Source organism: Echiichthys vipera (assembly GCF_963691815.1).
Source record: "Echiichthys vipera genome assembly, chromosome: 6".
NCBI classification, from domain to species: domain Eukaryota; kingdom Metazoa; phylum Chordata; class Actinopteri; order Perciformes; family Trachinidae; genus Echiichthys; species Echiichthys vipera.
The window spans coordinates 18,822,185-18,835,406 of NC_139831.1; the positions used below are offsets into that span (position 1 = coordinate 18,822,185).

General features: G+C 40.7%; 1 protein-coding gene across 1 annotated transcript; it reads left to right on the plus strand.

Annotated features, from left to right (window-relative positions):
* Positions 1-7,759: 7,759 nt before the first annotated feature.
* Positions 7,760-13,132, plus strand: zdhhc15b (zDHHC palmitoyltransferase 15b; the record flags this gene model as incomplete). The annotated part of the gene is made up of 11 exons (XM_083914760.1): positions 7,760-7,883; positions 8,267-8,293; positions 8,392-8,486; positions 8,603-8,723; positions 9,052-9,121; positions 9,396-9,428; positions 9,516-9,636; positions 9,822-9,954; positions 10,093-10,219; positions 11,499-11,617; positions 12,917-13,132. The coding sequence occupies 11 exons, from the start codon at positions 7,760-7,762 to the stop codon at positions 12,958-12,960; spliced, it is 1,014 nt and encodes a 337-aa protein (XP_083770886.1). The 3' UTR covers positions 12,961-13,132.
* Positions 13,133-13,222: the final 90 nt, after the last annotated feature.

Genomic DNA, 13,222 nt, shown 5'->3' on the forward strand with positions numbered 1-13,222 from the left:
CTGCTGCACCATCAGTGAGTAATCGGTTTTCTGAGGCAGTGTGGGAAAAAGGGACGTCCACATATTCTGGTTATTGCTGTTTTCACTGTTTTCACTGCTTTCTCTGTCTTGACAAAGTTTAATACAAGAAAATTCATATCCTGCAGCCAAACATCCAAGGCGGGGTGTTGAACTCATCAGTATTTTTTTTTCCATGTGTGTGGTATTGTGTATGTTGTGACTGTGTCTGTGTTTCATGGAAAGATAAGCGTCCTTGGGGGACACTGGAGGCTGGCGTACAATACAAGGCAAACAGAATCTAAACCTGTTAGATGATAGACTTTCCAGCTGCCCTCTGTGTCCAGTTGCTGTACTCTCTGTTCCCCAGCTTCTGTTTGTATCTCACCAATAGCACTTAACAACCACTTCCTTTTCACTCAGCCAAATAACAGATATTGATACAACCAATCGTATTTATGGAAAATCAGCCTGAGGCGATGAAAACGAGTCGAAGTGAAAGGGTTGTCTTTTGTTCTCACTAGCTCAGAGGAGAAAAGGGTTATCTCCAGATCAGATTTTCCATGAGTTATTTTGAGTGGCGAAGAGGTGGTTAAGTTTAGACAGAGCACAGGCAGTGTTTTAGCTTTCAAAAGGGCCCTTGAAAGCGACAAAGCTCCTACAATTGCCCTTTGATGTTTCACTCCAAAGACACAATGCTTTATTTTATCACTTGGCAAAATGCAATTAATCTGTTTGATGACAAGTGCAGAGATCAAGAAGAATTATCCTGATGAAATATGTTCTCAGTTTAGATCCTGTCAGCGTTGAGGCAATGAAAAAAGCTCCTTGCATGTTTCCAAGGCAGCACGTGATACGCGGCTAATGAAATGCCTTTATTAAAATGCGTATAGCCGTGCTTTGTGGCATGGCCATTGAAATTTCCATGATTGTTGAAGACACACAGGTCTCCACCCTTGAGCAGATTTAATTTTCACACATGCTGGGTGAGGTGTCTGCAATTCCTCCCCGCCCTGTCATTGTTTGTTCTGCTGTTAAGTGTGAATATGAGCAGAGGCCAGGCAGAAATATAGCCTTGTTTAAGAGCTTCTCCTGCTCCGCTGAGTGCCATTGGCTGATGTCACACTAACCCAACAGCTTTCCAGACGTCTGTAGTCCGCCGTGTCCATCAGTGGGGTGAGAACCAGACCTTGAAGCCCTACAGTTGTCCTCAGAGTCAGAACATTTGGCTGTATGACGTAAAAAAAAGAAAAGTCTTGCAGAAAAGGCATGCATTATTCTCCCTGATTCCACCATGACTTATTCATACTTGCATAATGCACCAAAACAAGTTTCTAGACGGTTCTCAGTGCAATGCATTAGGTAAATGGTAGAATGTGTTGTCTTTTTCTGTGTTGCATTAAGCTAAATTGCAAATGACGTGTGTGACCGTGTTCTGTGAAGTCATAGCTGTGTTTTCTTGTACTGGTCTGTCTCTCTAATTACTCCTGTGCTCATGTCTGATTTTTGCACACATACCTTTTGTCTTAACGTGGGCAGCTCAGAACAGCAACTCTTTGATCACCTGGACGCACACCAATGACAATAAGATGAACGCAGACTTTCCAATATGTGCTCCATAATGACTTCAAACGGATGAACACATGAATCCCCCGTCCAGACACTGAAGCATGCAGGGAATGAAATGGAAATCCTATCAAACTCAACACTACATCATCTTGCAGTGTTGCAAAAAAAAAAAGGAAATTGACAAATAGCCCCACCATTCCTCTCCCTCACACACACTCATACACATACACACATGGGCCCTGTTGCTCCTACACACACCTCCCAGATGAATCAGACTCCCAAGTGCTTACCGTCATCAGCATTCCCTGAACCAGCCGTGGCTGCGGAGCACAACTGCATGACACGAGAGTCTCAGGGGTCAAATGAAATGCACACTCTAAGTGCCACTTCATTTTCAAGGCATAGCAGTGAGCAGCAGCTCATGAGCAAACTCAAATAATACCGGATTGTGTCGGCCATTGTGCTCCTATACGCTTGCATGGGGGTACATTGTAAACCAGGGTCCTTTCGCACTTTTCTGCAGTCACGCATGACTTCTCCCCAAACGGGCTCTCCTTCAGCCCCTACTGTCTATTTATGTAGACTACTACCAGGGCGGCATGGAATGCACCTCCACCACGCTCCACTCACACACACACACACACACACACCTATAAGACGAGGAGTCTGCCTCGACCTGCTGATATGAGCTGTTTGAGTATTACTTTTACACCGGGGTAAATGTTTTGATTAAAAGGCCGTTACTATTTTGTCACAATGGCTTTGTAGTGGAGGGGGTTTGCTGCCGTGCTGACTGATGGACGGCCGCTCCCTGCCTCCAGTGAGCGGTTGAATGACAGGGGAGCTGTCATCGCCCGGCTGCCGACTCTGTTGCATTAAGAGAGAGGAAGACAGAAAGGGTTTGGGGAGGTCAGAGAGAGCAGGAATTGGATGGAGAGCCAGTGACATACGATGTGTTGAAGTGGGAGAAGATGTCAGGGAAGGGAGCAGGCCTAGAGAATTAGAGGAGGGAACGTGTGCTCGAAGCGAGGAGGTCAGTATTGGGTGCAGCTCACCTCACACCCCTATCCCAGAAGGCACTGCAGAGAAGGAGTCTGCATTACGTAAAGAGGGGAGAGCAGGTGTTACTGTGAAGCACACAAAGCCTCTCTACGACGCCTGCGAGCAACAGTCCTGCTGGGATGTTAGAGTCCACGGTTAAATGCTGCAATGACTCTGGGCTCCCATGACATGATGAAAAGTTTCACAGCATTCAGTAATGGGGAGATTATATTGGTTGTTATGCACTGTGTCGGACAGCCACGTCAGAGGATGACAATATGTCATAAATCTTCAGAACAAAAGGAAGCAGCATCTCTCTGAAGGGATGGAGGAGGAATTAATGTGGTACATTAAAGATCAGAGTCAAACACATAAACATAGATCAGTGCTAATAGTGACATCAACCGTCTTGGTCTTCCTGGCATGAGATCAGTTGGTTTCTCTCTTGTTTTTTTCGTCTTGTAAACACAACTGTGAGCCATAAAAACATAATTCCACTTATAAACAAAACTAATAACTGGTTTTGGACACCTTGATGTTCACACAAACTCTCATTTAGCCTCAACCCCTTAGTGGGATGAACTCTGCTAATGAGTTCACGTTAAACTAACATTTGATTGTATCCTTATTTATGTTCTCCAAAGGGCAACGTGTGTTGAAACCTGCTCAGATGTCTGCAAGGATGCAAGTTATTGGTCTCACAGTGCCTCCCATTGGTGACTGCTGCAAAGTGCATGAGGTGTTGATGTTGTTTAGGTGCTTGTAATTCCCCCCTTTAGTGAATGTAAAGTGTTTGAAAAATAGTGTACACTGATTCATAGTTTGCCACTGTGATCTTTACTGAATTATTTCAAAAATTTTCAGTGAAGCAAAACTGAAAATGTCTTTAAAGTTCAACCCCCTTTAAAAATGACCATTTTTTAACTCCCTTTCAAAAAGCTAGCATGACATGGTCATGATCCAAAAGCTTTAATGATCCTGCTGTTTAAGACAGTAAGAGATTGACTGTGTTCCCGCAGGTCTCTTACTGGGGTGGCACCATTGGTGGCCATTCAAATGTCCGGGGGTGGCACGTGTCACCCCAGCCCACCCCCAGGGACATGACTGCTGCATCACAGCCTCAGTAAGATGAAAAAGCTGAAACATATATCTCAATCCTGAGTGAACAGCTTGTTCTAAACCTGAAATGGAACTGAGCAGAAGAAAACACGGCTCTTCTTCATGAGTCTCACGCTTAAGTTTTCAGCATACATCAGTACATGCAGTTGTAAAATGGAGGGTGTACTCAGTTATACTCAGTCCACTTCTTTTTCCAGCAGTTTACAGTATACCCACCTATCATCCAAAATCCATTAGAATATATAGGAGGGAATACCCAATTCCTCCTCTGTAACCTTCCCATCTACCTAATAGTTCATTCGCCTCATCAACTACCACTACTGAGTACATGTAATCAACTCGTTCCTTGATAATTATTAGCTTTGGTGTTTAGCTGATACAGCATGGTTGAACCTGACACCCTGAAGACTGTAACACACAATCCTTTTACCTCCTCTGTGGGGAGCTAATGCATGAAGCACTTGCAGGGTCCACCTCATACCTCAAATGTGTGAGAGGCAGGGCGGGATCATGGACCTGTGAGGCCCCTGGACACATGTCTTCTGATTCTTGTGACATCAGGAGAATCTTCTTGCACCAAGGGGCCTGGAGATGTAATGGTCCTACTGTAATATCTGTGGGGGCCTTAGGGGTCAGCTCATGCTTTAAGTGTGGATGGGCCCAGGGACTCTCACACTGGGTGCCGAGGTGCCTAGTCAGCTCACACCAAAAGCCTGAGGGCCCTCACATTATAAGCACTGAGGGATCTCCCTAGTGGTTAGCTCAAGCTTTAAGCACCCAGGGGCCTAGCTGGTACTTGGGGGCCAGGCGTTCAACTTCCTCTGGAAGTCTTGAGCCAGTCAGTACTCTCCTCTGGCCAAAGAAATGCCCAATGTCATCAAAAACACTACACACAAAGGGGCACTACATTGAATAAAACTCTGTTTCATAGCGTAAAATATCATGACGCCGTGGGTTGGTTTTCTTCCTGTTCTTCCTAGTTTTTAAGTCACTGATGTTTACATGTTTTAATTCTCAAAAACAAATCTTTTTTCTCATACTGTCTGAATATACCTGTATTCACTCTCTGTATGAAACGCTCTGTTTTAACACCGGTCTCTTTAAGCCCCTCTTCTGAAAAACCCCAGTCTGCTTTGATTGGTCAGTGTTTCCGGGTCTTCCACATCTGCGCTCTCGCCGTCTCTGCACCATCATTGCAGCCAAGGAATGACTGTAACAGCACTGTAGCAACTTGAATGTAAAACGTGTAGATATTTCCTTGTATTCTTTATAATGAATTGAGTTAAATGATCTATGATTATATAGTACACAACTCTTACTCTGCATTTTTCATTACATACATGCACTTTGCTGCCTTTTACTTACTTGGCTGTAAAGTTGTGATGTAATGCCCCTTTCAAAATATGATTTCCGTGCCCAAGGCGGTCCAAGCCTCTAATTTATACAATGCCACAGTGCTGTGTTCCCCGTTGTTTGAAAAGATCTGAGATCTGTTGTCTGAAAAAACAACATTGTAATTGTCATTTTACCGCCTTCCTATTGATGAAAAGGTGTTTCAATGAAGAAAGAAGTGATTGTAATTGTTCACTAGTTCGGCCGTTGTTATCTGTTCTCCAGAGTGAGAAATCACATTTTGAGAGGGCATTGCTTCAGAATTAGCCCCGTGCTATTACCGTTATTTTACACATCTTTTCTGGAATCCAGATAATTCCCATTATATACAAAGCATGTTGAATTACTGGGTTTGTAGCACTTATTTGCTCTTTTCTTTCTTTAAATACATTTTTCTTTGATGCATCACTATACCCTACAGTATCATTAAAGTTTAATTTAATCCAGCTAAATCTAAAAGTTTGGAGTAAATCGGGAAAGGCATGGATGAAAGTAATTTGGTGCAAATTATAACATTAAAAATAAATAAGAAACAACCCAAGATGATGTCATTCACATAATGGAGAGAAGGTGAACATCAGTCTTTATGTTAAAAGTAAATGAGCTGTAGCAGTATTCATGGCTTATACTCCAAGAATGTTGATCTAATTTTGCTCTTGGAAGAGAAACACATTTGGTGACTTCTTGTTTGTGTGTGTGTGTGTGTGTGTGTGTGTGTGTGTGTGTGTGTGTGTGTGTGTGTGTGTGTGTCCAAGGCCTGCAGATATTTGGACAAGAATCCAGCTGGTTGTGCAACCTACAGATGAAGCGCAGGAGTAAACAAGAGCACTTAAAAATTACTGTTAAGAATTAATCCCCGGTTCAGGTCCAGCTCTGGAACTTTGTTGCTTGTCATCCTCCATCTCCCTCCCCTCAACCAGTATTGGTTGGTGCATTTTACATGGAAGATCTTGCTTTTCTGGTTAGAGAAAGTCCTACCAGAGTTCATATAGAAAACATAAATCGTTTTACATTTGGGAAGCCTGTACAATAGTGCCATGGAGTAAATAAAGACAAAAGTTAAACACTAAATGGTGGATTCCTTCGGCCGAATGCATATAATTAAGGGCATTTAATTTACCTTTGTGTTATAACTTTAGACTTTTAAAGGTCCAATATTGTATGAATTGATATTCCCGCGCATTTTTACAATATAAAGCAGGTCGAGGTGCTATATAAATACTGTGAAAGTATCAAAATGTTCAATTTACAGAGAAATGCACTGAAATTCAGAAATACAGTCTTCAAACAAGTCGTCAGGACTTCTGTAAGTTTGTAATGTCACAACTACACTATAAAGGTTAAAGGTGCCATTACAGTCATTCCTCGACTGCAATGACATTGAAAGACAAGGAAACACGGACCAATCAGAGCAGACTGGGCTTTTTCAGGAGGGGGGCTTAAAGAGACAGGTGGCATTTCAGACAGAGGGCGAATACAGGTATATTCAGACAGACATATTAGAAAAATTACATGTTTTTTGAACATTAAAGCATGTAAACATGTCCTGGTAGAAACCGAAAATACAAGTAAAAACCTGAAAATGAACATGATATGGGACCTTTAAAGCTTGTTTTTTGTGCTGTGTTATATTGTCTTACACTTCCCTAAAACTGAAGCAGTTTTGAGTGAAAAAGGCCGACTCTTGATTGGACGTCGACTCTTGATTGGATGTGATATTTGTGATGCATCTTAATATATTTCTTAGTTCAGATACACCTGTACACCTGACTGGGGAAATACAGGGATGATAATGGGTCAGTTGTTTTGTTTTTAGTTCTTGAAATATATTTATATACACATTTTTTTGCTGTATGTGTTTAATAATTAATTATATTGTCTGTTTGTTTTATTTTTTACATGTTTTTATTTTGTTGCCATTTTATTGGCTTCTATTTTTGTTGTTGTTGTGAAACACTTTGTAACTATGTTTTGAAAGTTGCTTTACAAGAAATGTTTATTATGGGCCAATCCTACATATCTATCATTTATTGATAAATATGTTTGTATATTCAGTGATGCCACTTTGCTTTCTCTTTTATCGTTTGTATACCTTTGCGGACTAGATGACTTTTCATTTTATTTTCTTGCATTTAATGACACTTGAGGTGAGATTTCCTTAACAAGCCCTCATGGGTTTTCTCTCCGGCACAATATGTTGCGTTTTTTTTTGTCTGTTTTTTAATGTGCAAATAAATGTTTTTTATTCTTCTGATAAACTGCCAGGACACTGGACTAGCTCCACGGGAGTTTTTATTTTATTTTGTATTTTAATTGCACAATCAGAAAGGCATATATCATTCGAGATAAAACAAGTTATATAAAATATAAACAACCGAGCAAGGGACATCAATAACAAACACAGAAGGGGAAAATAAATGAAATACTAGACAAAACTTGATAATAATCAATTTAATAAATACATTTAAAAAAACAATTAAAGTAAAATTAACTGAAATCAGTCAGAAAAGGTCAGTCAGGGACAGAGACTGTGGTCAGGCAAAGCTTCATGGCTCCCGCAGTGCGGTGAATCGCTCTCCGATGTCACTGATGGCTAAATCCCAGGACTGGAAGTCGAGCGCAGATCAGAACAAGAGGTGAGATGAATATGGCTCTGTCCAGAGGGTTAAGATGCTGTCAAAGGGTTTTCTCCTGGATACCTGTTCTTATAATAACCTCCGTGGTGTTGTGGTCGTACTACGCCTACGTCTTTGAGCTATGCCTTTGTAAGTATGAGAGTCCGTTTGTTGTGTTATTGTTTTAACTGTTAGACCCCGCAGATTGCCGAACAGCAGTGTTGACACAAATAACGTTATAGGCAGAGTAAGCTAGCAAACTAGGCGGAAGTGGTTCATGGTGTGTGTTTTTATTTGACTAAAGTGCCAGTCAGTTTTTAAAACACGTATTTTAATGTCTCATTGCCACTAAGAGCTCTGTGTTCATACAAAGACTGAGTGTTGTTGTTCCTCCTGTAGCTAAAAACCTTTCAACCTGGCTAGTCGTGTTAGCAAATCTTGTTCTTCTTCTGAATGATAAAAGTCGTGTTGGTGGAAACAGTTAGCAACGCTGTTGCTGTGTTTTCATTGTGACATGTTCTTGTTTTTTACAGTTACACTCACCAACACACTGGAGAAAGGTGAGTTGGTCCACACATTGTGCTACTAAACCGCACATTAGGTGCATAATTGTATGTTGTTTTGTAATTTATTGTGCCTATTTGTTTTGTGCTTTCAGTGGCCTATCTACTGGTGTTTCATGTTTGCTTTGTGATGTTCTCCTGGACCTACTGGAAGTCCATATTTACCCCTCCTGCATCACCATGCAAAAAGGTACTGCTAAAAAATGACAGGTTGAACCTCATGCTAATCAATTGATTGTGCCTATATTAAGTCTATTGATATAAAAGAAATTGAGAGTTAATCATGACGCATGTTTGTTGCTCTAGTTTCAGCTGTCTTACTCAGACAAGCAAAGATATGAGATGGAAGAGAGACCGGATGCTCAGAAACAAATCCTGGTTGAGATTGCAAAGAAACTGCCCATCTTTAGCCGAGCCCAGTCTGGAGGTAAGTCGTCCTGTCAAGTCATTTATATTTTTCCTCTGCAACAATGTTATTTTCATATGGAATTATTCACTATTTTGCCAAGTAACATGGCAGGTTCATCAGCGCCAGTCCGTCATCTCACACAGTCTTAATTCGTGTGTTGAAAAGAAGTAGACTACGGCAATTAGCTTAGTGTGCTCCTGAGCATCCCCATCCAGCGTAATCAGCCAATGCATCTCTTTCATTAGTGCTGATTGCTAAGACTTAAAGTTCTAGGCTACAGGAAATAAGTGAACTTTAAGCTCAGCTCAAATGTCGTTCATTCAACTGGCCATTCTGCTGTCTCCAGCTATCAGGTTCTGCGACCGCTGCCAGGTACTGAAGCCTGATCGCTGTCACCACTGCTCAGTTTGTGAAACGTAAGTCACTCTTTCCTCCTCAGTCCATTCATCTAGACAGATGGCCCCAGGCAAGGAGATAATTGTTGGCCTGGGACTGCTGTGATAATTAGAAGGTGTTGCTTTGTTGACACACAATCTCTCGGTGAGAATATCCGAGTGATCAATCAGAGCAGAGGTTTATCAAAAGGAATCAGCAGTCAGAGTTGTGTGATGTGAATAATGGTATTTACTGCTTTAACATTAATGCCTCTCAGAATGTTAGGCAGAAACAAAGTATGTTTTTCTCTTAAAGATGCGTCTTGAAGATGGATCATCACTGTCCCTGGTAAGTAACAACTTAATCCGTATTTTTCTTTTTGGAGGAATTAATGCATACATTTTGCTCTGACACAAGAGTTTATTTTTCTTTTAGGGTGAACAACTGTGTGGGATTTGCCAACTACAAGTTTTTCCTGCTTTTCCTCTCCTACTCCATGCTCTACTGTGTGTTCATTGCAGCAACAGTCTTTCAGTATTTCCTCAAATTCTGGGTGGTGAGTGTCATTAGTCACAAATTAAGAAATAAATTATCACTCATGTTCAACTTCACAATGGAGTCATATGAGTAAGTTGGTACATACATTTTAGTTGTACATAGTTGACACTTAACCCAGTGTCATGAGTTATACCTTTTTTTTTAAGTTTAAAAGCTTCTTGTTCTCCTGTTTCTCTCTCCCAGGGGGACTTGCCAAATGGGCCTGCAAAGTTTCATGTCCTCTTCCTCATGTTTGTGGCACTCATGTTCTTTGTCAGTCTCATGTTCCTCTTTGGCTACCACTGTTGGTTGGTGTCAAAGAACCGATCCACTTTGGGTGAGGATTTACATATTTATTTGAGAAGTCAGATTCCGATCATAAAGCTGCTCTCTCACCACCTCATGAATGTGGGTTGTTTGTAAAAAGTTTATGTTGAGAACTGCAAACCTATTGTGATTGTTTTTCCTTTTGTAGAGGCCTTCTCAGCTCCAGTTTTTGTCAATGGACCAGACAGAAATGGCTTCAATGTCGGCATACGCAGAAACCTGCAGCAGGTATTCGGAGAGGATCGGAGGCTGTGGTTCCTCCCTATTTTCACAAGGTGAGTATGAGACAGCAAGTTAAAGTGTAATTCCGGCGTAAGGGGTTGGTGCTTTGTTTTATGTGTAGGGATACTTATGCTACTGCAGTGGTTTAGTGCTATTTTCAGCAATATTAGTGGTTAAAAAAAACTCTTCAGGATTTCTCTGTTAATAGGTGATCAACGAAAAAAAACTGTCTCCATGGCTTATTTGATGTATATTCATGCCGTACAAGACCATGGGATGCTTTTATGCCAGGATCACACTTTAAGCATGGATGTATAAAGAGAACTAGATACAGAGTTGGAGGCCCCGTTCATTCTGTTGAAAACTGCTTGGTGGCACATAAAGCCAAAATATTTCAATTTTTAATCGTGCATCTCTCCTGGACTATCCACACGTCACCTGACCAAATGGATCAAATTCTGGAATTGATTTTGGGGGAGTTGTGCCGCTAAAACAAATGTATTCACTAAATTAAAGACGTCTCTCTCCAAATGTATGTCAATGGGAAAAAGTATTTTGGGGGAATCATATGATGGACCAAGTAGGTGCAAATTAAACTGTTTGGCCATTATGTCAAATTGGCTTCAAAGCCCAGCGCACTTCCAGGCATAGCAGTGCTTCCACATCATGGGGCTGATAGACCAGGCACACAAGAGACTTCCAGAAGCCGAGACGGCTACTTCTGGTTTAGCAATCCAGCTAACTTGAATGGGGATAAAATGATTTAATTGTGCAGCGCTTTGCAGATTTTCAAAAATTATTAGACCGGATCTTATATTAACAAGTCATTTCGCAGGGGCATCACGCTCAGAAAATGTATCCACTGACTTACAGGCATCTCTTTCGCGATGTAAGTCAATGGGAAAAAGTATTTCAGTAGTTGCTATTACACTGTTGGGTTATTATGTCAAAATGGCTTCAAAGACCAGCACATTTGCTTGGGGCTTAAAATTAAGATTCAAAATAAGCTAATTCTCCTTCTCTTGCTCATTTTTTCAGTGGTGCTGCTAATTTTATATTTGTGGTGCAACTGTGGTCTCAAATCTTTGAAGTTGCTTTACAAAAGCAATTTGTTTTAGTAAATTATATAATTCAATACAGGGGATATTGATAGTTGGTATGATGAAAAATATAAAGCTGACTGTCTGCAGAATACAGAATAGTTTTACATGGAGCAGTGTTGCATCTAATGAACAAACTGTAGAATGAGGGATTGGATAAGTGGATGGTACGAGGTAATGGTCATGGTTCCTTAACTAGCTTCCATCTCCTTTTGTGCACTGTACATGTCAGCCAAGGGAACGGCCACTACTTCCCCTTGAAGAATCGAAGTTCTGACTCCCGAAACCCCTTATTAGCTAATGAGGACATGTGGGAGGAGTCGGATGATGGCTCTGAGGAGGGAAGCTTGGGTGAGTCAGTTTAATTTTGTCAAATGCATGTTTCTACTTCCTAAATTGCAAACTGCTTTCAATATCTTAAAAAAAGAATCAGTAACTCTGTGCATTGTGTGTAAAATTAGACTGCATTTGCCTCAAAGTCACCTGATAAACAGGATCAACATTCCTCAGGGGCAGAGTCCGTGTGTGTCTAGTCTGAGTAAATGTTCCATTTAGTGTTTCACTACAGCACATATAACACCTGATCCATAAAAAATATGGATTTCTCTTGACTCTTGATACACTACTATGGGTTTATGGGGCACAAACGGAACAAATTAATTTGAATATGTGCAGTGTTGAATTTGTTGTTTTTTTAGCCTGTTTTTGTCTCATCACTTCTATAGATCATGTTTGTATTTGCAAGCAAACGTCTTCCCCAAGTACCAGAATGTAAAAAGAGATGATTGTGAAGGTTCAAATGTTAACAAGTCTTTTGAGCTGCCTAATGTCCCACTATAAGCACCCCAATCATACCATAACCAGTCCCTCTAATTAGGTTATTAAGGTAAATAAGGCATCATCAAACCAACATAGTTGCACTAAGCATTCTTTTTATTACTGTTAATCTTAAAGTTTTTTTTTTTGGCAATTTTTAAGCCTTTTATTAGATAGGACAGACAGGAAATGGGGTGAGAGAGAGAGGGGGGAGACATGCAGCAAAGGGCTGCAGGTGGGAGTGGAAAATAATACATGGGTGCTGGTTAGACAAAAAAAAAAGTCTGAACTTTTCTCATCTGCGTCCAGTTTGTACGAAGCTGGTGGAAAAAACCTTTTTTTTTTTAAAAAACAATTTATTTACATTTCTTACTTACAATTCAGGGCATTCTGGTCATGGTCATTATTCTGGGCAAAAAAACAAATCAGTATCCTATTCATTAAAGAGCTCCAGACTTTATCAGAAGTTTTAGTCTGACTTCTCTGGTTTCTGACTTTGAGAGGGAGTAGCTCATGTTCACAAATATTTTTTCTGTAGAGAGCCACCTTCCACCACCCACCATAGACACCTGGGAGAACACACTGTTGTCACCTTTGAGGGAAAAGGTTCAGAGACACGATTGTCACAGTGAAACAAACAAATGTGTTTTTGTTCAAACGTGTGAGCTCAAATTCAGTAATCTGGAGGCACCAATAATCTAATCCTATTATTCTGCTACCACCTGGTGGTCATACGCAACACCATGCTAACGAAACTTCTGTATGAGCTGAATCAATTACAACAAACACTGTAAAATAATGTATGCTGACATTTCTCCTTTTTTCTCTCTTCAGTTGAGGACCAAGACCTGTCTGTTACCATAGAGATGGAGGAATAGTAATTCGATGTAAGGACAATCTACACCTGTACAGAAGATGTAGATTAATATCACACACGCTGTGCACCACGAGGCAAATACATTCCAAGTCACGTGGACCTTCAGACACTCTAAAAAAACAATTATGAAGGGGGCCAAGCGTGTGGATTAAAACCTGCATTTGGTTTGTCATTGCCACTTTTACACGTGTTTTAAATCATGAGGAACAGAGGAACTCAAACGTACAGTATTCCATATATATATATATATATATGTATACATA